Raw genomic sequence first — 27993 nt, forward strand, 5'->3', positions numbered from 1 at the left:
ATTTCAATTTATTAATTTATTTGTTGTATGACCATTTAAAAAAAAAAAAAAAAGATTTTTCAACATGGATCTTTCTCTTTAAAACAATGATACATTCCACTTCATAACACAGTTCATGCTGTGAGTGCTGTGTGTCATCCTACCATATTTTTAAAGTTTTTACTTATTAAATAATTGATATGATGAGTTGTAATTAGAGTTTTGGAAGATACTTTTCATTATAATATGATAGTTTTTAACAACTTTCTTTACAGTAATTTAAAAATGGAAATTTTCATGTTCAGTATTTAATCCTCCATGTGTTTTCTTTACCATTTACACTGTTTTTCACTTTTCCTTCAGTTTCACCCATGCCTGTACTGTGTCCAGGTACGGGCTGGTACAAACTAGAGACCTAATATAGTCATATAGTCATAATACATGTAATTATTTAAAGGTAAAATTGCCTTACTCCTTATAAGGACAGTTGTCTTGAATGGAATGTTGGTTAAATCCACATATCCCAAACTGTCTTGATTTTTTTTTTCCCTATTTTCTTTTTCCAAATTCCTGAGAATGTGCTGGTGTTTGCAAACAATACTAATATTAACAAAGGGTCAGACAAAAGCTCTATGAGGCAGAGGAATATTGTCATTGAAGGAAATTAAATATTCTGTGAACATGGGTGACAGGATCATCCTTTAATTTCTTGTATTTCCATACAATTAACAGGTCAAAAACCTATTCATTGGAAGGAATTTTCCTCTTTTTCTTTTGGATCCCCATTTTGCTTCCATTGACAACATGTTTTCCATATATGTGAAAAGTTTCATTTCAGCTAAATAGGCCATTTTAGTCTGGCTATGGAAAGTCAGTGAAAAATCAAGCTGCATTTGAAGCATCTGTGCATTTTGTACAGAAATTTCTGAAGAAGTAAACTGATTGTAAGGCTCTGGTCACAGCCTTGCATTTAGAACAGTGGGTGGCTGAGTGCAGATTGCAGAAATATTTGGTCGAGTGCATTGCACTAAGTCATAGAGCGATTGTCTGTTAAATTCAATTTTTAATGCAGACACATCTTGAGGGGCTGCCGTTCTCTGCACGGTATCAATTCTCCTGCTTTCTCCTCTTCTCACACTTTAATATTTTAGGCACTTAGCAAAGTGATTCTTCCTTCGAGGTGTACTGACTTTAGAGCATTTGAATTAGTTGGTTTTGAATTCTGTCTAAACTCTAAAGCCTTTCGCAGGACCATGTGTGTCAATACCTAGAAAATAAGAGCATGTAAATTCAGTTAATTTTCAGAAAGTTTCTGAACAAGATAGACAAAATGGGTGACCCTGCAGAGGTCCATGGAGTCTGCAGAGTCCCGCAGACTCTGGCAGGCTCCCCCCTAGGGTGCCAGCATGCTTTAACTGGCTTCCCATTGAAGCAACTGTAAGAAGTGAATGCATAAGAAAGAAAGGTAATGAAAACTGACAAGTTGAAAAGAAATTGAGAGTTTAATCTGCAAAGTTGTGCTTCAGGGGGCTTCCATCATGATATTCCCATGGAGTAGCAAAAAGAGAAAAAATTAAGAAACTGCAGAGTATGATGAACTTACATAATTTTTTCTTGCACCAGGCGGTATTTATTAATTTCTTTTCTGCCACTTTACAGCACCTCTTTGCCTCTCAAAAAAGAAAATGAAGTATACAAAACCTGGCAATCATAATGAAAGTGTGAAATGCTCGCAGATTATTTATAAGCATGCAAGTTATGTAGTTGTTGGAGATTTTCTCCCTTCTGCTCCTGCTTGGTGATGAAGAATGGTATTTTAATAGGCAGATGGTAAAGACAATTACAGTTTGGGGCTCAGCTGGGAGTTACATCAGTTTATTGCAAATTATTAGTTGATAAATGCTTTTGTTTACAAGCAAAGTCTTAAGCAGCTTTGTAATCAGTTTATCAGCTGCAGCCTGAATTTTGACAGCTTGCCTTTGGGTATACAGTCACTTCTTTCGTGGCCATTTAGAAATCATGCTGACCAGGCAGGCAGGCAGAATGGCAGCTCCTATGCACCTGTATGATGCTTGGTAAACTGATATTTCTTATTAAGCCTTATTTGAAAGTACAGAATCCTCTTTAATTGCTAATCCATGTTACTGTGTACAGCAAGTGTCTTTACTATTTGCTCATTCATGATCTTTTTTTGGTTGTTTGTTTCAATTTTGACCACAAGTAGCTTGGTCTTGCTGTTACCATTACAAGATTTGTTAATGGTGTCTCTTATGAGCTGAACAAAACCATATACTATGGTTTAAAATGCTTATTTACTCTGGACTTTGTATATAGCTAGCTCGGATGGTGGAAATGCATTTGATTGTCACAAATTTTCGGTCATTTTTACTTACAGCTTTTACTGTAAAAAGCAGAATTATAGTACTAATTTTTAACACAACTGGAGGAAATCTGTGTGGTTTTTATTTATTTGTTTGTTTGTTTGTTTGTTTAAATAAGGTCCTTTTTAAATAGAAGAGACTAAAGGAGATAGATTCTTATTGTAGCCTCTCTGACATTTACATTTTGGAATGTATTTAACATAGAGATCTACTTTTAATGCCTTTTCATCATCTGCTTGTTTAGTAAGACCCACTGATTTGTCACACAGCCTTGATTCCAGTGCAGTCAATATGAAATCGTCTAACGGTTTGAGTGGGAGCAAGATTTTTTTTAAATCAATGAAATGTTACTTTGCTTCCAACTGAGGTAAACTAGTTCCTGGACCTTAATATGTGAGCTGAACGCTGACAAGAGGAAAGAAGGTCCAAGATGATGTGCTATAATTGCAACTGTTTTCTCAGGGTTACAGTACACACAGCTAAATACTCCATTTTCTGTTTGTTATAAAAGTTGGCTTTTGTTTCTGTATCACCCATGGTCTTGAGCTTTTTCTGGAGTGGGGTCGCTGTATTGAATAAGTAACCAGGTGTCACAGCTGGTATTTATTTTTTATTTTGATTTCGCCATTCTATAATAACTTCCCCATTTGTTCTTCTATTTAATGTGTTTATTTCCCTTACAAACACAACCTATCAATCCAGCTCCCTCTATATAATCCTTCCTTCTGCTCAGGTACCTTTGCCATTCACTCTACATTTGCCCAAGGGGAAGAAATGAGCCCGACAGTAGCAGGTACATTGATAAGATGTAGTGTACTCTGTTTTCTCTGCAAGAAAGAGGTGCCATTAAAATATATCTATTGTCTCATTTAATCACCTCATTTTTTCATACACTCCACTCTCACAAAATAACTCTGAAAAGACAATCCACAGGCTTGATTGCATTTGTAAGGCTACAAAAAGGTCACCTTACAGCTGTGCTGTTAGGGAAGCAGGGACTGTAGGAATGTGTGTATCTAAAGCATGGCTTCGCTGTGGTCAGTTGGTTTCAGCAGGCAGTTTCCTCTCTCTCTGAAACCTGGTGCATCCCCAAAAGCTGGAGGGGCAGTGGTGATCGTCTGGGAATGTCTCCTGGGACGCTCTTTGGAGAGTGCCCGTTCACTGATCCTGTAAAAAAGTGAAAAGGTAGATGAGCTTGCTGCCACAATAAATCCCAACACCTTCACTGTGGTGATGGGAGTGCAATATGAGCAATATCAGCAAGGGTTTACTGGTTTTGTTTGTTTGTTTGTTTTGTTTCAAGCTGTTTATTTTTTTTCTTTTTTCTTTCTTTTTTTTTTTCTGAACAATAAGTAAACTCTGAAGTAACACTCAAGTGAGGTCCCAGTTAAAATGTAAAAAAGTTGTAACACTGAATTAAAAACATAGGACTTTGAAAAAAAAAAAAAAAAAGAAAGAAAGAAATTGCTAAACTTGTGAAAGAACTCCTTTCAACTTCCTTGTTTGAATTTATGCTGAATTAAGGAAATATAACAGGTTTAGCATTTGTGGCAGGCTTTAATTTCAACCTCTGAGCAGCAGACTTAACTTCTTGTGATGTGGGAGGATATTACAGTTTCCAGTTTCATTCTGTAAGTATTGCCAGTTGTGCCAAACATTTAATAGTTTTACGCTGTGGACTGTCGTCCACCAGGAACTGATATCACCTAAGACTTTTTAGAGCCATCTAATAGAAAGATATGTATTCACTCTGATTAGCCCAGGATTTGAACGAGGGTCCCAGAAGAGATATATAAGCCTCTTAAATGCATAGAACTTCTAAGGATATGGGTTTAACTGTCTCCCCCTGTGGTAAATAAGCTGTGACAGCTCTATCAGGGGGGAAAATGGCAAATAAAATTACCACATTATTTTCCTGTGAATATTTTCAGAAGACTAATCTATTTTTCTTCTTTACCTAATAGAACTCTGTTGAGTGTTACACACGGACATTTAATTGGAGGAAACAAATAGAAATCCTCAAACTAACAAAAAGCTAGCAGACAAGAGGGGAAAAATAAGGGGTCAAATCTCAGTGTTCGTTATACTGCTTGATCTTCAGAAAGAGTGCTCTTCATTTGGGGTTCAGCTGATGGCAAGCTTTTTGCAGTATTAATTAGCTACTGAAATGCATTTTGTGATGGTAGCCATAGCCATACTGCAGCAAGGGAAAATCTACCCCTTATAGTGACACACAACAGGCCAGGTTAGGGAGTTCACTCCCCTAGAGCACTCTTTTGTCTCCTAGGAAAAGTTCCTTTTATATTTTCCTTTCTATCTTTACTCTGCCACCTATCTGGTAGATTTAACTGTAACAGACTAGATCTAAATCTACCTGACAGATTTAACTATAAAACGATCTATTTTGAGAAAAACAGTACAACTATCCCATATGACTGAGCCAATGTCAGGCCCAAAGCTCAGGCTGACTCATGTTCAGGAGTAAGAGCTATATTCTTAGGGAGTACTTTTCTCCTCTCTTTCTGGTCAGACATTTCATATCTCAAAATGCAGGGATTTAAAAGCAGCCTTCAGTTTGGCAAGTGCCTTTAAGCTGAGTGTTCTTCTGTTGTTCTGAAAAATATCACTCTTACAGTACCTTTATTTTGCAGTTTGTTCAGTGAGTTAAAAATGAAGCAGGCTCTGTATTTTATGGTGAACAAAAAGTAATAGCAAAAGTGGTGTCTGAACTGGTTTGTCCACTGTATTAGTTTAATTTTACACAGTATGATAGATTTTACTCTTTTCTTTTTTTTCTTTTTTCTTTTCCCAGGCAGTATGCTTATAATATGTAGTGGTAGTTAAAATTAAAGGTCAAGTATCTTTTGGCAATCTGTTTAATTGGTAAACAAGGAGAAATGGTAGAAAACGCTGGCAAGTAATCTCATTAATCTCAATATGGCACTAAAACTATTATTTTAAGAAGTCTAAATTAGTAGGGGTGATTTTTGAGACACTTCACGGAGACTTATTTGGAACCTTGGCATTAAAATACATGAACGGCAAAAATGTTGTGCAAAGTATATATATTTTGTACACAAGTGAAAAATGTGAAGAATTATTTAGCAACTGGAAAGACTGTTCACAAAATGCTTTTGATTTATTGCTGTATATACTACAGATCTATATCACTTATTCTTACATTATTTTATTCAAAAACTTGTATGAACCATGAGTTGGCATGTTGTAGAATCCTGAAAAGGCATTAATCAACCTAAATAAACAAGTACATAGATCGGTGTAGCAACTATGAAGTAGTTAATAAATTTTTAGCAAATTTATTATAGAAAAAAGGTCTAAAAGAGTAGTGCTTAATTATCTGGACTCCTCTGTGCTGGGCTCTCTTTTGATTGTATTAATGAAGCAGCTGGCCCATTGTTTCTCTTTAATTCCTCTATTGTTTTAAGAATATGTCACAGCTCTTTATTCTTTTATCAGGTGCTGTGCAGGAGGATCCACACAATACCTCATATTCCTACTGTATTTGCCAATGCACAAAGAAACCTCCAAAGCATTTTTCAAAGAAGGGGCACACATAATTTATAAGTTCTCTTCCTTGTACCACTCTACTGTCAAAAATTTCAACAGTATTGGATTTGAATTAATTATATTTTTTTTTATTAAACAATGTGTCTACATATAGATATATGTACTTTGTTCATGTCAAAAATGAGATCTACCCAGTTACTTGTGCCGCACTGAAATGGCATTCATTATGCTGGGTACTCACAACCCTATGGGTGACAAGTGAGAGGAACCCAACTATGAAGATCCCATCCCATTGTGGTGTGCAAATTCTCCTTAAATGCTTAGTGTGGGCAACAAAGGAGGGAATATAAATAAACTCCAACCCCCATTGCCACTACTAAAAAGCATCATTTTTTACAAATTGAAATATTTCATTGGGAGAGGAAAGTTTAATTCAGTTGATGATGCCTGGAAGTCACTAAGAGTAACACAGTCTGTTGTTTAAATAAATTCTGATAGTCTTTTGACCCTTCTTGCAAAAAGATGTGTATACAGGAAATGGGCTATTATGTTGTCGCAGCAACACAATCAAATCTAGTAAGCACAAATTTTACTATACCAAAGTAGTACTTCCGAATTAACTGGCACTGAACATTGTTTTCAATAGAAATTGCCATTGGTTTCCTAAACCTCTGTGAAAGACATATGCTATTTCTGGGTCAAGAAACAAACAAACAAAAAAGCCTTAATGGTTCAGCAATGAAAACAGACTAATACCTGAGACTGGAAAACTGGGATTGCATTTGAATATAGGTTTATATCAACGTTATTCTTCTTAATCTGTGAAAAAGCACTTCCTTCCATGAAACAGCAGTACTCATTGAAAATGTTGCTTTTAGTAACTTGCAAAGTCACCTTTCCCAAAAACAGCAGTATGAATCAAGAGGCTTTATGGTTCCATTCATTTTGAAAATGATTCCTCCCTATGGAGTTAATGGGGGAGTCTGTCCTAATTTATTTTTTTTGATTGTGACCCATTGACACCAAATGATAACTCCTTAAGATCTACAAAAAGCAACTGGGAAAAAAAAAAAAAAAGCCCACTGTCTGAAGGATGACTGTGCTGGGGTCTCTGTCTTCACTGGAAGTGTTGTAGGGTTCTGAGAATCAAAAAGAGTGAAGGTCCATTGCTTTAGTTTAATCTTCAGAGTAAATTGCTGATTCCAGGTTGCTTTAAGGAAAAAAAAAATAATAATAATCCCCAATGTAGGAGGAAAAATGAAGCTCTGTTTAGAAAAAAAATAATAAATAAAATAAAATATTGTATTTTTGATGTTTGTCTTAAATAAAGTTTAGTATTAGTATGTCCATCTCTCACCACAGTAGTCCTTATTCTGAATATATAAGATAGAATATTACTGCATCTAAGTATGATTTAATTGGTTCAATTTACTATGTATTTTTTATACTGTGTGGTTCCATATCTTGATGAGCCCAGATGTAGTTGCGTTTCTGGTTTACAGCATCCCATTGCTTGCATTTATTATTTTTACAAAGCAAATGTCTATCAATCATAGAGATAAATTAGAAAAAATTGTGCAAACATGACACATCGCCAAGATTTTTCCAGCATGCTATGTAATTATTAACCTGATTTTTGCCATTGAAAGAAGCCATGAATTACAGATAGCATGGATGAAGTTAAATGCTTTTATATTAGATACATTTTGCTTATACAGTATTCTATAGGTATGGCCATACAATATAATTGAAGCTTTGTCAGCTCTGTAGCCTAGCAACAGATAATACTGTTAGGTTACTGAATTGCTCCTGGTTGACAAGTAGGGAGTATTTTTGTGTTTATCATGTTTGCTAATGATGGGATCCTTTCCAAAAGGCTTGTCTTAATCTTAATTAGAGTTTATCAGCAGAGGTCTGTATGACATTGTGCAGACACTGATTTCATAAATAATAAAAAGTGCAAGTGAAAAATTTGGCAGGAGAAGAAGATATTTAAGACCACTGATTCTTGTAAGAGCAGCATGAATTTCCAAAATGTAATCAAGTTTGAACTGTGACTCTATTCTTTATTATCGAAACTTGCAGTACACTCCAGTGCAGTTTTGACAGCAATTATGAGTATGATTTATAAGCTTCCTGTTAGGAACCAGATCTGTTTGCACAAGAATCTTGATCATAAACATTACAAAGAACAGTAAGTCCACAGTTTTTCAGGGACATCAGACCTTACTTTTTCTTTTGCATATAAAGTGTTTTTTGTTGTTATTGTTGTTGTTTTGTTTGTTTAGTTTATTTAAGGGCAGTTTTTGTTGTTTTTTTTTTTTTGATTTGGTTTGGTTTGGTTGTTGTTTTGTTTTGTTTTTTCAAGCAGCAAAAATGTTTGCCGTGAAAGATGCAGACAAAGAATCCTGAAATAACCTTTCTGTTTGGTGGAAACTCTGGAGGTATCAGTTAGCTGCTTCAGTGCCTGATGTCATTTGATAAAGAACTTATGCCAATGCAATTGGAATGTAATTTTTTGCTCTGGCTTGCACAGTATGATATTCTCTAACTTTCCCAACTTTCTGTGATTAAATAAGCATTTCTAATTCCTTGCAATGTGAGCTAGCAAAAGAATTGAAATACATACATAAACGGTGTTTATGGACGTTTTTATTTTCTTCTGCTGCTGACATGTACGTGTTACAAAGCAGGTGCATTTCTTGTTAAACACAGACATAAAACAATATTGCAGGCTCGAGAAATTTTTATTTCAATTCCAGGCAGAACTAGACTATAGAAATAGTATTTAAAATAGTTTTTCAGTGTCACAAAGCCTTCTAATATTTCAAAAACTTCCCTCCTACACTGGAATACGAATAAGACTTGTGTAGAACCAGTAAGACCCTCTTCACTATAAATAGATGACGAGCATACTCATTAGGGGCAAGAAGAGGGCCATGTCATCAGTCTACTATTGCCTTGCCTTCTAACCAAGTAGTATAACTGCTGTTTCATTTCTGGGGCCCAGTCACTCTTCCTTATTAGAGCTTATCTGGAGGTTTCCTTCTTTTGATGACTGAGTCTATCCTAGGACAGAGCAACTTGGTCTGGTAATGCTTTGTCAGAACTATTTCACCGCCATAAGTTTTTTCTGACAAAAGAACAAGTGGTTAAAATTTTTTAAGCCAGCTTAGCCATAATGTCATCTCATGCAAATGACAGGCTTTTACATTTCCTTATGGAATCTTCATGTTCTGTAAATATTTCAAGCAAACATCTTCCTATCTCCTTCTCCATTGCCACCTGTACTTAGCAAAGACTATTTATAGCCATCCTTATTATCCTTTTAAAATCCCTCATTAACACTGCCCTTTGCTTTATGAAAAGATGTTGTGCTCTTGAGATATCACTGTGTACGTACGTGCCTGTTGTGTTTTAGCTTGTAGAAATGTTTGTGGGAAGCAAAACTTCTTTCCTGTTTTGTAACCACCACCTGTAAGGAAGCTGTGATCCCTAACAAGGATCAAGGATGTCTACCATAATTCATATGATAATCATAATTGGAACTTCCTATTAAATTTAGAAGCCTCTGTTAGGATCTCTGCACTCCATTTTCCTGACTATGCAATACAAAGCTTAAGAAGACTTCCCTTCCAACATGCACATGATGTCCATGAAGACCACGACATTTTTATGTGGTATATTTTTATGCATTAAGGGGAATGAAGTCATTTCTGTCTTCTAAAACCCCAGGTATTTCCTTACACCAAGCATAGAAGGGGACAAGAGAGGACTGTGCTGGGTCCTGTCCCAGTGGATGAAAATTGCTGCAGAGGTGATACCCTTTATTTCCAACAGCTGGAGGCATGCATCATTTGGGAGTTCATCTAAGGATTTAACTTTAACAAGATATCACAGACTCTTGAAATCATAGATACGTATGCCACGATCACTTAAACACCTCATTTTCTCTAGAAAATGTGAAAATCACTCTGTACTTCATGGATCTGAATTATCCTGGGCTGAAGGTTTGTATTCAAATGTAGGAGTGGATTAAAATTCTGTAGTTCTGGTTTACCATGCTAGAAATTGCTTTGCTCCCAAAGCTGTTGCACATCCCATTCAGCTGTGCCTGCCATAGGTGTGACAGCCTCCAGGAGCTGGGTGGAGCAAGCAGCCGAGGTCACTACCCTCCTCAGCTGTCCTGGCGTAATCTCCTGCTGGACGTGAGTCAACACCCTAAGGAGCTCTAACACGAGGAGACTGAGTCAGCCTTTTAGCCTGATTACAGCTGGAGACCCAGTAATCAACTTCACTTTTTTTTTTTTGTTTGTTTTGTTTTGTTTTGTTTTGTTTTTCTTCCCCAAGGGTACAGCATGTCAAGATGTTTGCTGGGATAAAGTCTCAGTTGGTTCTTCTGCACTGACTCATTTTTATTTCATTAAGGAATTCAGTGAATAATGCAGCATAGGAAGAGCTTTTATTCTACATTAGATGGACTCAAACACATTGATTATTACTTTTTCCATATGAAAATAAAATAGGAGTGCATAGTAATAATAGAAATCATATTTCCTCCCAGAAAATAAAATGTATGTTGTTTACAGTGAGAGTACCCAGTTTCAGGTTGAGAAATTGCAGTGTGTATCGTGTATTTTATCTATGAGACTAATTAATTATGCTTTAGGAATTTAGCCTGGTTCTCCCTTGAACAGGTTTTGTACTTGTCTAAATCCAAAGGCTTCTGTACTCTTTACTTATATGAGACAATAAGTCCAACTGTGCTCTTCAAATGTTTGATTTCCTGCTTGGTCATTAGAATTCTGCATTTGTAGACATTTATCTTCACGTTTCATCTTCTTATTCTGTAGAGGAAATTACTCAGATTTACACCATTTAATGCTGTGATTTTTGGATGGTTGTAAACAGCATGCTTTGGTCCCGTTACAGTAAATTTCATATAAACTTTGGAGCCACCTTCAACTGCTGTGTTACCAAAGGGTGAATACAAAGACACTTTTCTGCTTTGAAACTTTTACACCACTTTGAGGTCTGGAAGCTTAGCTTTATTTTTCCACTGAAACACATTGTCACTGATGCTGTTTTGTTTGCTCATCTTTGAAAGCTAATAGACTGGTTTAATTAATTGTCCAAGATTTCTGTAAAACAATGTCCTAATTCTTCCATTTAGCTGTGGCATATCATACACTGTTGTTATCTCCTCTACCAGATTTTTGCAACAAGTTGTTTTAAAACTATAATCTCTTTGAGGGGAAAAAAATGAAGTGTAGTTGAAAAGGCAGTTATGCCGAAAGATAAACACAGCAATATTACTTATCAAAACGAGTACAGTTTTTGCTTGCCTAATGAATACAACATATAGCTTTTTCTATATATACAAAACCTGAGGAAAAAAAAGCTTTATAACATATAAAGTATGCAACATTATTTCAGGCATAACTGTATTGGATATGTATCTAGGCCTGAGAGTGTAGATAACACAATATAAGTGCTCTGCCTGTCTAAACATGTTAAATAAATGAGCATTCACTATCGCATTCAAATACATTAGTAGATGTACTCGCATAGTTAATTTTCTTTTTAATGCACTACACGTGACATTTGCAGCACAGAGCTATAGTGTATCTTACTGTTTGATGAAAGTTCTTCCACCTCCCCCCACCTTTTAAACAAACCTTTATTTGAATAAGCCTTTATGAAACAGATCTTTGGCATATCTTCTTTTCAGGAAGTTCAGTCAGTGTAAGCAGAGATAAAGCAGTCATGTTACAAAGAATATTACATAAGGGAAGATTTTTTAGAGAAAGATGGTGGCAAACATAAGGGAGGGGAAGAATGTCCTTAAGAGGAAATCTGATGTCTTTTTTTTTTTTTTCAGCTGTTTGGTTTTATCGTGCTGTGATTTGGTATTCAAAATAAAACAGAATTACAAAAAATACACAGGAAGTTTAGTGGAAATATTTTCACCTTGATTTTTATAATGCTGACCTTTTAGGGTAGAAAATGAAAAACTAAATGCATATCAGTGCTGCAAATAATTGGGAATAATATCCCCAAATTGTTTTTCATGTACATTGACAATTCTTATGTTGATATAAGGAATATGGTAGATGTAAAATTTATTTGCATCTTCCCCTTGAACAAAGCTTCAAAATGAAAAAAAAAAAAAAAAAAAAAAAAAAGCGTAAAGACATGGTACTGATGTTTAAGTTCTGGAATATGATATCTTCAATTAAATTTTATTTTTTATTACTTTTCCTGTAGGAGGGCAGCTTTGGTGTACCACGACCAAGGCCATCTCAGAGGGTGAAGAGCTAATTGCCTTTGTTGTGGATTTTGACTCAAGGCTGCAAGCTGCTAGTCAGATGACTCTTACAGAAGGGATGTATCCTGCACGCCTGCTGGACTCAATACAATTGCTCCCTCAACAGGCTGCAATGGCATCTATTTTGCCTACAGCTATTGTGAACAGTAAGTGGTGAATGCTATTCTCTAGCTTTGTTTTAAAACAGCAGTATTCTAAAGAACATACAGATATTTATATGAATTTATATATTATGAACATATTCGTAAAGAACATAAAGATCTAACAGTGAACTCAAGACCACAGAAATTGCATGACCTAAAACACACAGCTCAAAGTCTGGGTTGGTTTCCCCATCATCTCACATGAACTCACAGACAAGAGGAGGAAGAAAAATGTTCTGGCAGCTGAGCTCACCCAGAGCATCAGACCTGCCCTCGTGTCACAGTCCTGTCATCTGCTCACAGAGGTGATAGAAACTGTTAAAAAAGCAGATGAGATAGGCCTGTTAAGTCAGAAAGTCCAGCCTTTGCTGCTCAAGTCAGCTTGTTGCTTATAGTTGCAGCTTCTGGCAATAATTCACAATAGTCAATGGAAAGATAGAACACATCTCTCCAGTGGCTGTTTCAAAATGCAGCAGTGATCATTACTTATAGCATCCCTGATTTATTGTAGTATTTACTGTTCAGTGTTGCTATCCAAGAATGTTTTCAAGTCCTCTAGACATCAATAGACCCTATCATGGACAAAATATACTATCTAATTAAGTGTTGTCCTTAGAGAGGAGGGACATTAGCACATAAGTGAGTTACTGAGCTGGGACAGTTCAACTTGAATTATTTCCTAATTAGATTTCATTTCTTCAACTTTTTTTTTTTTTTTTTTTTTTTGTGTTACTGCTTCTTACCTTTATACAGCCCTAGTTTCTCACCCTCCTCACCAAGTACTTTCCAAACTTTAAATGTTACCATAGTCCTCACCACTTATCATACAGGCCTACTACACATAGTTATCTCTTTCAGGGTTGTTTTTCTTTTTTTTTTTTTTTTCTGTAAGACTGACCATTAAGACTTTGCATCATAACACCTCCCCATGCTTCCTGTGGTTTGTAAGTAGTGTGGTTAGATACAGTGAGCTGCTGAACACAGTATGTCAGGTGTGAACGCACCTAAATCACACGGACGCATGATCTACCACTCAGATTCACGTGGAATAATATTGTCACGAACAGTCACACCTTGAAGCTTTTCAGACAGGACTAATTAAAATATCTGTGGTAAATATCTGTGGTAACACCTTTCATTCAGATTCAGTCTTTTTTTTTTTTTTTTTTTTTTTTTTTTTTTCATTGCTGGTTTTCTGGGTAAACAACTGTCATAGCTATACATTTACTGTTAGCCTGTTTTAAAAGATAAACCTTAAATTGTCCAAGTCATCTGAGTCCTTCCTCTCAGAGAGTTGACAGCAATCTCAAGCACTTTAGATAATGACATGCATTTTTACCCTAGCACTGGGGCTGCTGTGAGGTGATATCTCTGTTGGCAGAACCAACAATTAACATCATACAGTATCTTTCCAAAAGATACTGGGCTGGAAGCCCCTTAAATGGACCAGCAAATTACCACAGTTAAGACAGACCATTGTTCGTAGCCAACAGCTACAAGGAAGCCACCAGGGAAGGAGTTACCTAGTGTAAAGGATAAAGACTCATTTGCAACTTGTTTCAGCTGAAGATACAGTTTTGTGCAAAACCGTGCAAGGCCAACTCTGGGCTTTGGCAAAGTAACCAGATTTCTACAGCACCAAATTGCTGGAAGCATGTCTGTTACTTTCCTGCCTTTTGGAGAGAAAGTTGCTCTGATCATTGCCAGTTCTGCTGCCAAGAAGAATCTAGGTTGGTGGTGTATCTGATCTTACTCTATAGGCTTAGCAGCAGCTCATAGTAACCTTAACTTCCAGAGGCTGCTAAAGCAGCATGTCTCACTGTCCAGAACCTTCTAGATAGGCTGGACCGATGGGCTGAGGTCAACTGCATGAAGTTTAACAAGGCCAAGTGCCGGGTCCTGCACCTGGGGCGCAATAACCCCAAGCAGAGCTACAGGCTGGGAGAGGAATGGTTGGAAAGCTGCCAGGCAGAGAAGGACCTGGGAGTGATGGTGGACAGTCGGCTGAATATGAGCCAGCAGTGTGCTCAGGTGGCCAAGAAGGCCAACGGCATTCTGGCTTGTATCAGGAACAGCGTGACCAGCAGGGCTAGGGAGGTGATCGTCCCCCTGTACTCAGCTCTGGTGAGGCCGCACCTCGAGTACTGTGTTCAGTTTTGGGCCCCTCGCTACAAGAAGGACATCGAGGTGCTTGAGCGGGTGCAGAGAAGGGCGACGAAGCTGGTGAGGGGCCTGGAGAACAAGTCCTACGAGGAGCGGCTGAGGGAGCTGGGCTTGTTCAGCCTGGAGAAGAGGAGGCTCAGGGGTGACCTTATTGCTCTTTACGGATACCTTAAAGGAGGCTGTAGAGAGGTGGGGGTTGGCCTGTTCTCCCACGTGCCTGGTGACAGGACGAGGGGGAATGGGCTTAAGTTGAGCCAGGGGAGTTTTAGGTTAGATGTTAGGAAGAACTTCTTTACAGAAAGGGTTGTGAGGCATTGGAACAGGCTGCCCAGGGAAGTGGTGGAGTCACCATCCCTGGAAGTCTTCAAAAGACGCTTAGATGTAGAGCTTAGGGATATGGTTTAGTGGAGGGCTGTTAGCGTTAGGTTGGAGGTTGGACTCGATGACCTTGAGGTCTCTTCCAACCTAGAAAATTCTGTGATTCTGTGATTCTGTGATTCTACCTTTGCCTCAGACCAGACTGGGAAGTCTCTACCTTTCATTACTGGGTTGAGGAAATTCAGTTTCTTCAGTAAAGTCTCGAGTCAAATGTCAGTCCAGTAGTATGTTAAATGCACATCTAGCTCTGTAATGAGACATCTTATATTCAGATCTCTAAAACAATTTCGATTTCTAGAAAAAATAAAAGTTGTAGGGTTGGTTTTTATAATGTTTCCTATTCAAAAATCAAAATCAGAATATTACCCTTGGCTTAGTCAGCTTGAACTTCAATGTTTTGTTTTCTGAAGTAATCTACTGAAATATTTTGAAAATATCTGTTGAAACAAATTGAAATATTTTAAACATTAACTCAGAGTGACCTTTATCTATTTTGCATTGCTTTAGGGGAGTAATAGTTTCAGATCCTATTTCTATACATTATTCTCTGTGGAACTCCATCCTCCCACCATGTAAAAATCTTCAAATGTATTTCTTCTGCATGGCACATACGGAGAGTCACATATTCATCGTGCTGCAGTCTGTCCAGGCTATCTAGCCCATAGGAAGTAAAGGTGGTTGGAGTCAAATTCATTAAGATAATCAGAAAGTTAAATTCTGTGATAGAATGTTGTCAAATAAATTCAAATGGGGCATGCTTACCCACAATCAAAATTTCGTATTACTGTCCTTTGGACTTTCTCTTCTAAAAAAACCTCAGTGGTTCAACTTTTTGAAATGATTTAAAGCCAAAACCAAATGTTGAAATGTCAGGTTTCACATGAGATAGACATTTCAAATGCTGTGATCCATATCAGTAAGGTCTTAATAGTGGTATATTGAATACTAACTGCTCCATTAAATGTTTGTGTCATGCACAATTTTTTAGTGGTGAAGGAAGAATAAACACTGGTAGTAGTGAAAATATTTTATATAAATTCATGAGCAGAGAAGTAGACAAACATTAGCATGCAATCTGTGAAGCAAAGTGTAAATTTTGTCTGCATTTGAGATTTAACAAATGAAAGATTCATCCATTTTAGTGGGCTGTTACCTTCAACTTTGCCCTTTTTTTGTTCTGCAGTCAGTGGGAGTTTTGGTGTTAACCAAGATCAACATTTTAACATTGTATTTTAACATTAACTACAATTGCCTGATCTCTGATCCTGCAGTCAGCTGGCACGCTGTGGCTGCACTCATACTTTTATTCTCTCCGAGTCTCAAAAACAAGTGAGAAGCATCCAAACCAATTACAGGGAATGATACATGGCGTATAGTAACTCCCAAACTGTATCCAGAAATGGGGAAAATATTAACTGATTTAAGCCAAAAGTGTGCAAAAGGACCATCCTCATGTTTTAACAATATAAAAAAAGAAGTTCCAGTGCTCCAGTCTAGACCCTGTCACTGTTTTAGTTTACTAGTATATATGTACCCTAAAGGGCTAGGATTTCGTCCTTGTTCTTACTGATAGGATAACAAGTTCGGCTTTCAGAAAGATCAAACAGGTCTTTTATCCTTCTGAGACAGATACAGAAAATGCACTGTGTAAGGTATCCTTCTGACAGGATATTAACAACCATATATCTGTCTGCTTTGTGTAAATATACAGTGTTCATTATTAGTCTTCATGTGAGTAAAGTATGTAGCCTCCAGTACATGCTCAACATATCTACTCCCTCTGCTGCTGGGAAGCACTCTGTGCAACCTCTCCATTGTCTTCCCCTCAGAGAGGATGCTGACGCTTCAGGATAAAAGACAATGAGAAATTCCATTATTCTTAGCAAATATCCCTTTTGAATTGTGAAAAGTGGAACAGTAACAATTTGTCAACAATACAAGGACAAAGTACACTGGAAATTTTAACTTCTAGTATTGATAACAAGAACCCAGGAAATAAACATGCTGCTTAGTATAATACTACATTCAATGCTACATGATCTAAAAGAAACATAATCTAGTTTGGCCTCCAGGATATCAGAGCAACAGGATTTTACAGTGATAACTGCATAAACATTCATTCTTCAGAATGATCTGCAATTAGCACTCACAAATTGCAAGGCCTGATGCTGAAAAGACTTGTGCATGCGCACAAAAAAGAGTATGACTGAAAGGTGTCTCCTATTGTGTGATGATGTGTTGGAAATACAGCTTAGTTTTTGAATTGGCACTGCATTCTCTCATCAAACAAGTAATTTTATTTCATTTTTTAATATTTGCATGCCAAAAAAATCCAGCTGTTTTTATATCAACTATTTTTAAAAATTCATTTTAAAAGAAACTGCTGTCTCCCATGTTCAGCAAGTGACATGTGGCTCTGCTTTCAATATTTTTTTAAATAAACATGTTTTTAATGGGGAAGGGAATTAATCCTGCTGTATTAATTGGTTGGCGCTGAATGCACTGTGGCTAACCTGCACCTGGTTATATTTGCTTGTAGAGGACATATTCCCTTGCAAATCCTGTGGCATTTGGTATCGAAGCGAGCGGAATCTGCAGGCCCACCTCATGTACTACTGCAGTGGGAGGCAAAGAGAGGGGCCTCAGCTGTCAGAGGAGAATGAAGACAGTGCTCAACAGATATCCAGTGTCTGCCCCTTTCCGCAGTGCACCAAAAGTTTTTCTAATGCAAGAGCTCTGGAAATGCACCTGAATTCTCACAGTGGTAAGTGCCATATATTTTCCTGCATCCCCTTCTAAATTTACCTATCTGAAGAATTATTTGCTATAAACATTCAGTGGAACAGTTTGTCTCCACCTTTATTCTACACCAAGCATCTCTCTTGTAACCAGAGTCATTTCTCTAATCAATAAAATCTCATTTAAATGCAGTCTCTTAATGGGTCTATGTGTGCATACAGGCAGCATTTCTTTACCAGTGAAGGTAAAGTTCAGGAATCCAAACACAATTAGAATTCTGCTTCTTAGTTTATCAGAGATTTATGTACTTTCTAAGAGACTACTTCATGATTCCTTTCATCAAATGTGAGTCTCATAGATTTCCATATATACGTACCCTCTTTTGACGTTCAGTGGAGAGAGACATACCACCAGAGACCTATTCCTTCTGAAACAGCATGTTGGGGTCCTGGAGTAGGCTTCTGATTTAAAGGCAGGAGGCTTTCAGGAGCAGGGTTAAGAACCCTTAGTGTGTTTTTCCAGGGCATGTGTTTCATAAAAACTTATTGTCTTGTTTCATAAAAATATTATTTTCCTCCTTATAAATATAGAATTGGGATAGTGTTTTCTTTGTCCATGTTGTTAAAATGATAATACTGGATTTATGGAAAGTGGGATTAAAAAATTCCTGAGATTAAAAATCCAAAACTCAGCAGGAATCTTATCTCCCTCTCTGAAGGTCTTCTGAGTGTGCTGTTTGAATTTGTTTTGAATTAGGTCTGGGATTGCAGGTTTTGAATTTGCAGAACATTCTGTATTAGAGTTTCCATTAGCACTCAAAATCTGCAAATAAAACTGCAGTGTCATGTGTGGGTATGTTGGTTGTGTCGTGTACAGAGGTGTGTCTGGACAGAGACAAGGGTCCCACAGGGGCCCTGATTCTCCTGTTAAATGGCTGACGTGTAAAGGATGATAATTTGTGCTTTATTCACAGAAGAAAGCCTGATTTGACTTTTTGACTCATAGGGAAGAAGAAGTCTGCTCTGTGCACTTAGTGAAGTGAAAAACCTTTCTCTGATACTTGGGCAGCAATTACAATCCTAGGAAGCATCATGCTGCCTTTTTTCTTTTTTTTTTCCCCTCTGCCCATCTGTGGAGATGTGACAAAGTTTCTTCTGATGCTTTTCAAATTATATTTTCCTTATTCAAAAAGAAAAGAAATACACTGTGGAAGCTGCCTTAACCAGGACGTTGGAAGACATTTTAAAATACACAAAAGTTAGACAAATTTCTATACCACCTCAACTCTGTCCCAGTATATATACTTTATTATCTAATCAGAAAGGTTTAGTGCAGGAGACAAAAAAAGATCCTCAGGCATTGCTAATCAGTGCATTATCCCATAGAAGTCACGGTCTCAGATCATATGTTTTGGCTTTTTCTTCAGAGTTTGTTACCTCGCTGAATAGGACTAGAAGAGTGGGAAACTTCCTAACAGCACAGATAACACTTAGCCATTCATTTAGAGGTCAGATATTTTTGTGCTTCAATATCTTGACTTTGAGTATCAGGCTATTGCCATTTTCTGTCTCTCTTGCCTAGCAAAGATTTCAGTGTTCAGTGATTAGTGGAAAAGCTTCAGTAAGGGTGAACGAACGCAGCTCAGAATGTCTTACAGTCTAGTAACTAAAACCAGGTAGTCTTGGAAGACAACAACTTCATTTCTCTCTGAAATTGTAGACATTGTCTGAGACAGTTGCTTCGACTCTTTGCATTTGGTGTCATATCATTGACTTAGGTGTAGAGAGAGTTTGCAGCTATGAGCTATGAGTGACTGCTGCTTCTCGCAACCTAGAGATAAGCGTCTGTGTTTCTTGAAAGGCATAGGTTCATCTGGCTGAGCTTCCAGTAAGAATTTTTTGGTACTTATTAGATCAGAGACTAAAACTCAAGCCGTCTCCTCTGTTTTAGCCACAAAGTAGTTAGTTCCATCAGTCTCTCTCTAAGATCCTGCCAACCTTTAATTCTTCTGTACAGATTATCACAAGTTATACTGCTGCTTCTGCAGTAAGAATGAGACATTCTTCTTCCAAATACCCTGTAGCCTAATGCTGGTTTTCCTTCAGCTTCTGTGGAAGGGCCCACTGGGGGCTGTAGCAGACCTACGCCACTGGAGCATGGAGCCCAAACTGAAACAGAAATTCTGTAGAGATTCTTCACTATGACTGCACTATGTAATGTGAAAGCACCATCTCACAGCAGTGGAGGAGCTAAAGCTTCTTGTGTCCTCCTGGCAAAAAAGTGCCTGACAGGGAACAAGCGGTAATTAAAGTTCTGTGTGTCTCCTCTGCTCAGTTCTGTCCTCTGAGGCCCAGAGTAGTTCAAATTCTAAATGTATCTCACAAATGTGAGAAACAGTGATGCTCAAAGTGAAGTAAGGACCTCCAGATCAACAGAATGGCTTCACACAGGTTGAGACACAATATTCTTACAGCTTTATATTGTTCCACTGCCAAAGATGTATTTTATCTGACCAAGGCACATGCATGTGTGTGTTCACGGAACCAATATCCATGTTTCATGTAGATTTCCAATACAATCCCTACCAATTGTTTTCCAGCTTTTGTTGTCTACAAGTATTCAGAATCTGTGTTGTTTCTGTGTTGTTGCAAGACAGAAATTTGGTCTTATCTCTTTTTAAGCATTTCTACTTTCAAAATATTGTGAAATATTTTTGTGTTTCAGCAATGATTATAAGATGGCTTTGAATGTATTGCTCTTGATAGGGAAAGCTGTTGTTGTATTACAGCAGTAGCTTATATGTGGGAGATAAAATGCTTGTGAAACCATGTCTTATTTCTCATCCTACATTCACAGTTAATACAACTCATGAGTCCTTTCTGATGAGGATAGTTCTGTATATTGTTCCCACACTACAGCCAACTTGTGGAATCAAAAAGTTTATCATCAGTAATGTGCAAAGTGCTACTTGTACTCTTTCAGGCACCCTAAGTTTGAGGGCTGTACCTTAAAGAAACCACATAATAATCTTGTATTTTTTGACCTTGATGTGCTTTCTGTGCATTCAAAATATCTAGTGATTGTGTGTGGAGAACATTATGTCTCCTCAGTTAAAACTGTAATTTTTAAGGCCTTTCCATTTAGAATAAGTCCTGTCTATTTTTATCCTTTCCCTTTTTCTTTCATTCCCTTCATCTCTGCTGAGTGCACATAGATACTAAGGCTCTCCGCAGCAGAGCAGAAGTCTGGGAATCTCCTCTAGAAATTTGAGGAAAGAAATTCAGAACCAATTCAAGTATTTTCTGAGTGACTAAAACCTATGCAAGATTCCCATCAGGAGAAAATTAGTTGTTCTTACTGTGTATGTACCTTCTGTGCAACTGATTTTCCTGTATGTTTTCTGAAGGGGAAAACGGTCACTTAAATTGTATTTTATTTATCTTTTCTATAGGAGTGAAAATGGAAGAATTTCTCCCACCTGGTGCTAGTCTGAAATGCACAGTTTGTACTTATACTGCAGACTCGGTGATTAACTTTCATCAGCACCTGTTCTCGCATCTTACTCAAGCTGCCTTTAGATGCAATCACTGCCATTTTGGCTTCCAAACTCAGAGGGAGCTACTGCAGCACCAAGAATTACATGTCTCTGGCAACAAGATTCAGAGAGAAAGTGACATTGAACATTCTCCAAGTGGAAATGAGGAAGGTTTACAGCCAGCAACAGACCTGTTGAGTAGAAATGATGTTCCGCAGGGCCAAAAGTCCATGCAGACTAAAGACGCAAGTTCTGATACAGAGCTTGATAAATGTGAAAAAAAGGCTCCGCTTTTTCTTCCAAACCAGAGGCCAGAAACACAGCCTGCAACAAACAAGCAAAGTTTATCATACACTAAAATAAAATCTGAACCATCTAGTCCAAGACTTGCCTCATCGCCAGTTCAGCCTAATATTGGTCCTTCTTTCCCAATGGGACCCTTTCTTTCACAGTTTGCTTTTCCCCAGGACATCACTGTGGTTCCTCAGGCTTCAGAGATATTAGCCAAAATGTCTGAACTGGTCCACCGGCGGCTGAGGCATGGAAGCAGCAATTATCCTCCAGTAATTTACAGTCCTTTGATGCCAAAAGGAGCTACGTGTTTTGAGTGCAACATAACATTCAATAATTTGGACAACTACTTGGTGCACAAAAAGCACTACTGCAGCAGCCGATGGCAGCAGATGGCAAAGTCACCAGATTTTTCCAGTGTTCCAGAGAAAATGCCAGAAGCTGTAAGTCCCAGTAATGGTCAAAGCTCTATAAGCATTCTGAATACAGCTCCTCACACATCAGATCCAGAGAATCAGCTTTTGCAGACATCTTGCATTAACTCTTCCAATGTTTTAGATTTGATTGGGCCAAACAATAAAGGTCATGAAAAAGACTTCACAGCACAAGCTAAGAAGTTATCAACTGCAAGCAACGGTGATGACAAGATAAATGGAAAACCTTCTGACGTAAAGAATCCCAATGCTTCTTTAGTAGAAGGGGAGAGTGATCCTAATAAGACCACATGTGAAGCTTGTAATATTACTTTCAGCAGACATGAAACATACATGGTCCACAAGCAGTATTACTGTGCCACGCGCCATGATCCCCCACTGAAGAGGTCTGCTTCCAACAAAGTGCCTGCCATGCAGAGAACAATGCGTACACGGAAGCGGAGAAAGATGTATGAGATGTGCCTACCAGAGCAAGAGCAAAGGCCACCACTAGTACAACAGCGATTTCTGGATGTGGCTAATCTTGGCAATCCATGTACATCTACTCAAGAGTCAACAGAAAGTCTTGGAGAATGTTACCATCCACGATGTGATATATTTCCAGGAATAGTGTCAAAGCATCTTGAAACATCACTGTCTATTAACAAGTGTGTTCCAGTTTCAAAGTGTGATACTCCCCACTCCACTGTGTCTTGCCTGGAGATGGATGTGCCAATAGATCTCAGTAAAAAATGCTTACCCCAGTCAGAGAGGACATCCACCTCTCCCAAAAGGCTGCTGGATTATCATGAGTGCACAGTATGCAAGATAAGTTTTAACAAGGTAGAGAACTACCTGGCTCATAAGCAGAATTTTTGCCCTGTCACTGCCCATCAGCGTAATGACCTGGGACAGCTTGACAGTAAGGTGTTTCAAAACCCAGAAAGTGAAAGAAACAGCCCAGATGTCAGCTATGAAAGAAGCATAATTAAATGTGAGAAAAATGGAAACTCAAAACAGTCCTCTCCTAATGGAAACTTATTTTCCACACACTTAGCGACACTTCAAGGACTAAAAGTCTTTAGTGAAGCAGCCCAGCTTATTGCTACAAAAGAAGAAAACAAACATTTGTTTCTTCCACAATGCCTTTACCCTGGAGCAATAAAGAAAGCTAAAGGAGCAGATCAGCTTTCTCCATATTATGGAATAAAGCCAAGTGATTACATTTCTGGTTCTCTCGTCATTCATAATACTGATTTAGATCAAAGCACAAATACAGAAAGTGAATCTCCTAAAGGCCAGGCTCCTTCAAATGGATGTGCTGTGCAGAAGAAAGAGTCTCTTCCACTATTGCCAAAAAACCGAGGCATGGTAATAGTTAATGGGGGACTAAAACAGGAGGAAAGACCTGCAGCAAACCCACAACAGGAGAACATTTCCCAGAATCCTCCGCATGAAGATGGGCACAAGTCTCCTTCCTGGATCTCTGAGAATCCCTTAACTGCAAACGAAAACGTCTCTCCAGCAATTCCTACAGCAGAGGAACAGTTGTCTAGTATAGCTAAAGGAGTGAATGGTTCTACCCAGGCCCCAACCAGTGGAAAGTATTGCCGACTGTGTGACATCCAGTTCAACAATCTTTCAAACTTTATAACTCATAAGAAGTTTTATTGCTCGTCACATGCAGCAGAACATGTCAAATGAAACAATTGGTCACCTTTGGTACCTGTGTTTAGCATATTGTTCCATACAGTCTAAAGAAAGCTGTTTGAATTACATCTGGACAATCAGGAGATTTCACTATTGCCGAGTTGAAGACTTAAAGGTGTAATTTCATTACAGTCCATTAGTAAAGTGTATTATTGGTGCCATTTTCAAAAATATTAATTTATTTTACCAGCAGTATTCATAGCTGTAGTTATGTTATTTTTTATTTAAAAACTTTATATTAAAGTCATTTGTAATGTTATTGTATAGTTATTGTGTAGCACATATGGTTTGCACTGTATAGTAGATTTTAATGAAAATAGTCACAAACAATACAGAAAAGCATTTTAGAAATAGCTTCAAAAGCACTTGTGTATCCTGATTTTTTTTTCTTATATGCTGTTGCAAATATATGTATATGCTAAAATATAACTTGCAAAGAAGTTTCAACTATGCTGTAAAGTTCGCCTTAAAATTTCAATTTTTTGAACAATTGGGCTCAGTTTGCACTTTATATTTTAGCAGATACAGTACCTTAGTCATTAGGCTTTGCATTTGTATGTAGCAGTATGTTTCTGTCCACTTTCTTAATCTGAAACGTACGTTAAATGAAGATGGCAATTTTTTTCTTGTATAGTACTTGTATTTTCTTTTGCTGATGCATCTCTGTCTCAATTTTTAAACCTTTGCTGTTAAATGCAATACTTTATAAAGAATGAACAAAATTACTGGAAGCAGTATTGTAAGTAATGAGGTCATATCAATCAGTTTTATCTTTTGAAAGGCACAGTCTAAAACAAAACCCTAAACTCAATGCTGCAATTATGAATCTAATTCATATATAAGATATATTTAAATATAAGAGTAGCAATACTGCAACTGGTGATCACAAAGATAATGTTCTACTTCTGATAGAAATAATTTCTCAACAAATGTTGTTACTATGCATGTATATGGATGGAATAAAATTCCAGATCATTGGAGATGTTTGGCAGTAATTTCTTTAAATTTGTTTTGTTATTTGTTTTATTATAATCCAAAAGGGAGGATTTAACATTCACAAACTGTAAAGAAACTCTTAGAAACAAGTTAACGTTGCCCCCTCTTCAATGGGAGCAAAGTGACCAAAGACTAAATAAATATAAAGGATGCCTCCACTTTGAGGGAGTCCTTGCTGACAGGTCACTAGCACAACCAAACCTAAGACAAGGTAGTGAACTAAAATTTAAAATATGAAGGTTTGAAACCAAGAAGGCTGTTCCCTTTATTGGAGCTAAGGAAGACATATTTCCCTGGCAGTACTTCCATATGTCAAAATCAGTGAAACAATCTGCTTCATCATATCTCTAGTATGATTCTTTTTGTTTTCAGTAGTCTTAAGAAAAACAACTAATAACAGTTGCTTAAATTGAACAGCAGTTTGCTCCACTAATTCAATATATAAATTACTATTCAATAATTTATACTGAAGTCTGAACAAATGCACAATTAATATCCTTCACTTGCAATTGTTCAGTCTCCTGTACACTGTTTTCATTAAAAAATTGACATTATAAAAGTGAACTATTGATGCATTTTTCATCCTATGAATTTGAAAGCAAAGCCATAACCTGAATATATCACATAAACAGTTGTAGTTAATTTAATTCCTGTACAAGCCAAAGAAAAAACTTAGAATCAAAAACATAAAAGGATGATATTTCAACCAAACAGCTAGGGTCTAGCATAAGAATATGCAATACCACCAACCTTCAGCAACCCTGCCCTGTATTCTTTGAAACTGAATTTGTCCTTTTATATTTGCAAGTGCAGATGAACAGGTACATGTTGATTCTATGATTCTGTGTGATCCAGCAGCAAAAATATAAAAAACATTTTAAGAGGTATTATTTGCAACTCTGGCGTTTAGCTGGGCCTAAAATATAAAATACAGATGCATAAAATTGTGCCAGTTCTCACTCCCAACAAAGACAAGTGTATACATTAATTTCAGTAGGACCAAAATTGTTCCTATAACAAATACTTTGGGTAATAAATCTCATGAAGGAGGACATGTGTCACACACACCAGGAGGGTAAAACAAACAAATCATTCATGATTATCAATTGAACATTTATTAGAAAATATCATACAAGTATATCCATGAATCCACAATATTTAAAGTATCCACAATATTTAAATACCTTAAATATTTAAAGTGATATTTAAGGTAGATGGTAAATTTTGGTCTTTTTGGTGGCAAACGTTATGTTGAAAATCATCCATCGTACAAAATTGGTTTAAAGAACCAAGTGATTACATCTGGACTGAATTAAGGAGATTCTGAAAGTTCCACGTGTATAGGCAAAACTTTTAGGTGAAGTTGTTCAGAACGCCACAGGTAGTGTAAGTGACAGTGCTAAGCTCCAGGGAAGTGTTTATGCCATGAGAAAGTGAGAGAAAATATTAAGGTTAAAGGGAGTACCCAGCTGAAAAGTGGTGCCAAAAGGGAAAAGCCTTATCACAGAACATTTCTGATCTGGAAATGTTTAGGGTACCTGATATATTGCAGAAATAATTTAAAGCCTGACGTGCTGTATTATGTTCTTCCTATGGCTCATCCAATTGCTTTCACAGCACAGAATATACCTGGTGGCATTTTCTCTCTATAACTATTTGGTTGACTGGTCCCTTTTTTATACATTCAAAACAAGCAGAGTCTGATCATCTGTGGATATAGTTTTACTGAATTTTACACATTTTGCACATTTTGCTCACTTCACTGGAGCATCTAACAACTCTGATGTATGCTAAACCCCAAGGTTACATTCTCACACTCTCTGAAGTAAAACTTCACATTAGCTAGGTGAATAGCAACTACAGATTACTGACATTTGTTTTTTTATACATTTGTTAGAAAACAGAAAGCAGATATCTGCTCACCTGTCTCAGGAACCATATCTTCCTATAACTTTACATACTATTTCTGATTTTTTTTTTTTTTTCAATTTCTTTATTGCACGTTTTTTATTTGCTCATCTGAATTAAGAGCATAAATTCTTTGGTCAGAAAGATCTCTCATGTCTCTTAAACCACTTTGCACAATGCTGTCCTAATCCCAGCTGAGGGTTTTAAACATGTCTATATTTTAAGCCATAAATAATATTTACATCAATTAGTTTAGTAATTCTCCTTCCTGACCAAATGATTATTTCTGGTCTCTTCAGATTAAATTTATGAATTACTTCAAAGTTATACTAGAACAGGTAAACTGTCTTTTACTAAGAACTCCTGTTGAATATAAACTGTGAGATTTTGTAGGTTTTTTAATTATACATCAAATTGCCTATGTGAAGAGCAGGAAGTAGATCACCTCCATTGAATACTTTGGATTAATTATTCTCTGTCAGCTGGAGTCAGTGAATAAATCTTTGGGGCTAGTAAGTGGAAATGAATAGCTCAACAAAAGGCATTAAAAATTTCCTGTTTTTATAATAAAACAAGTAAATTTGCTTTATATGTGTCGTGGTTTAACTCGGCTGGCAGCTAAATACCACGCAGCCGTTCGCTCACCCTCCCCCCTCCCTCTCTGGGACGGGGGAGAGAAATGGAAAGTGAAGCCCGTGAGTTGAGATAAAGACAGTTTAATAAGACAGGAAAATAATAATAACAAAATAATAATAACAATAATAACAATAATGTTACAATGGTGATAATAGGAAAATAATAATAATATGTACAAACAAGTGATGCACAATGCAATTGCTCACCACCCGCTGACCGATGCCCAGCCTAACCCCGAGCAGTCCGGCCCCCTCCCCCCGGCTAGCCACCCCTATATATTGTTTAGCATGACGTCAGATGGTATGGAATACCCCTTTGGCTAGTTTGGGTCACCTGTCCTGGGTCTGTCCCCTCCCAGCTCTTACTGCACCCCCAGCCTGCCTGTTGGCAGGACAGAGCAAAAGTCTGAGGTGTCCTTGGCTTGGTATAAGCACTGCTCTGCAACAATTAAAACATCGGGGTGTTATCAGCACTCTTCTCATCCTAAGCCAAAACACAGCATTCCACCAGCTACTAGGAAGAAAATTAATTCTGTTTTAACTGAAACCAGGACAATATGAAGGCCTAATATTTAGAAGAGCTGAATCCTGCCAGACACCTGATGCACTGAATGCCCACTGGGTTTTAAATTAAACATTTTGGCTTTTTAAGGAAGATCTTATTCACAAAACATCCCACCTACTTGCTGTTCTAAGAACAAATGTTCTGGCCATCTCTATGTCTGCCTCATTTATTTGTCTGTATCCTCAGATTTAGGCTTTGAAGACTCTGGTGAATCCCCATCAGTATCACAATTTTCACACATTTGTCATGTGGTGTCTCACATCTCTATTTGAATGCTTTACACTATAGTGATTTTTTCATT

At 37.3% G+C, this 27993-nt stretch overlaps 1 protein-coding gene across 3 annotated transcripts in view; it reads left to right on the plus strand.

Moving 5' to 3' along the window:
• Positions 1-24568, plus strand: part of ZFPM2 (zinc finger protein, FOG family member 2) — a 321808-nt gene extending 297240 nt beyond the window's left edge. For all 3 annotated transcript variants that reach the window (XM_084511800.1, XM_084511801.1, XM_084511802.1), the window contains 3 exons: positions 12156-12362; positions 17440-17664; positions 21091-24568. In XM_084511800.1, coding sequence (XP_084367926.1) covers positions 12156-12362; positions 17440-17664; positions 21091-23582 — 2924 coding nt within the window. In that variant the 3' untranslated portion in view covers positions 23583-24568. The remainder of the gene's footprint in view (positions 1-12155; positions 12363-17439; positions 17665-21090) is intronic.
• The last annotated feature ends 3425 nt before the right edge of the window (positions 24569-27993 follow it).

This window comes from Aythya ferina (genome assembly GCF_964211825.1).
Source record: "Aythya ferina genome assembly, chromosome: 2".
In the NCBI taxonomy this organism is placed as follows: Eukaryota; Metazoa; Chordata; class Aves; order Anseriformes; family Anatidae; genus Aythya; species Aythya ferina.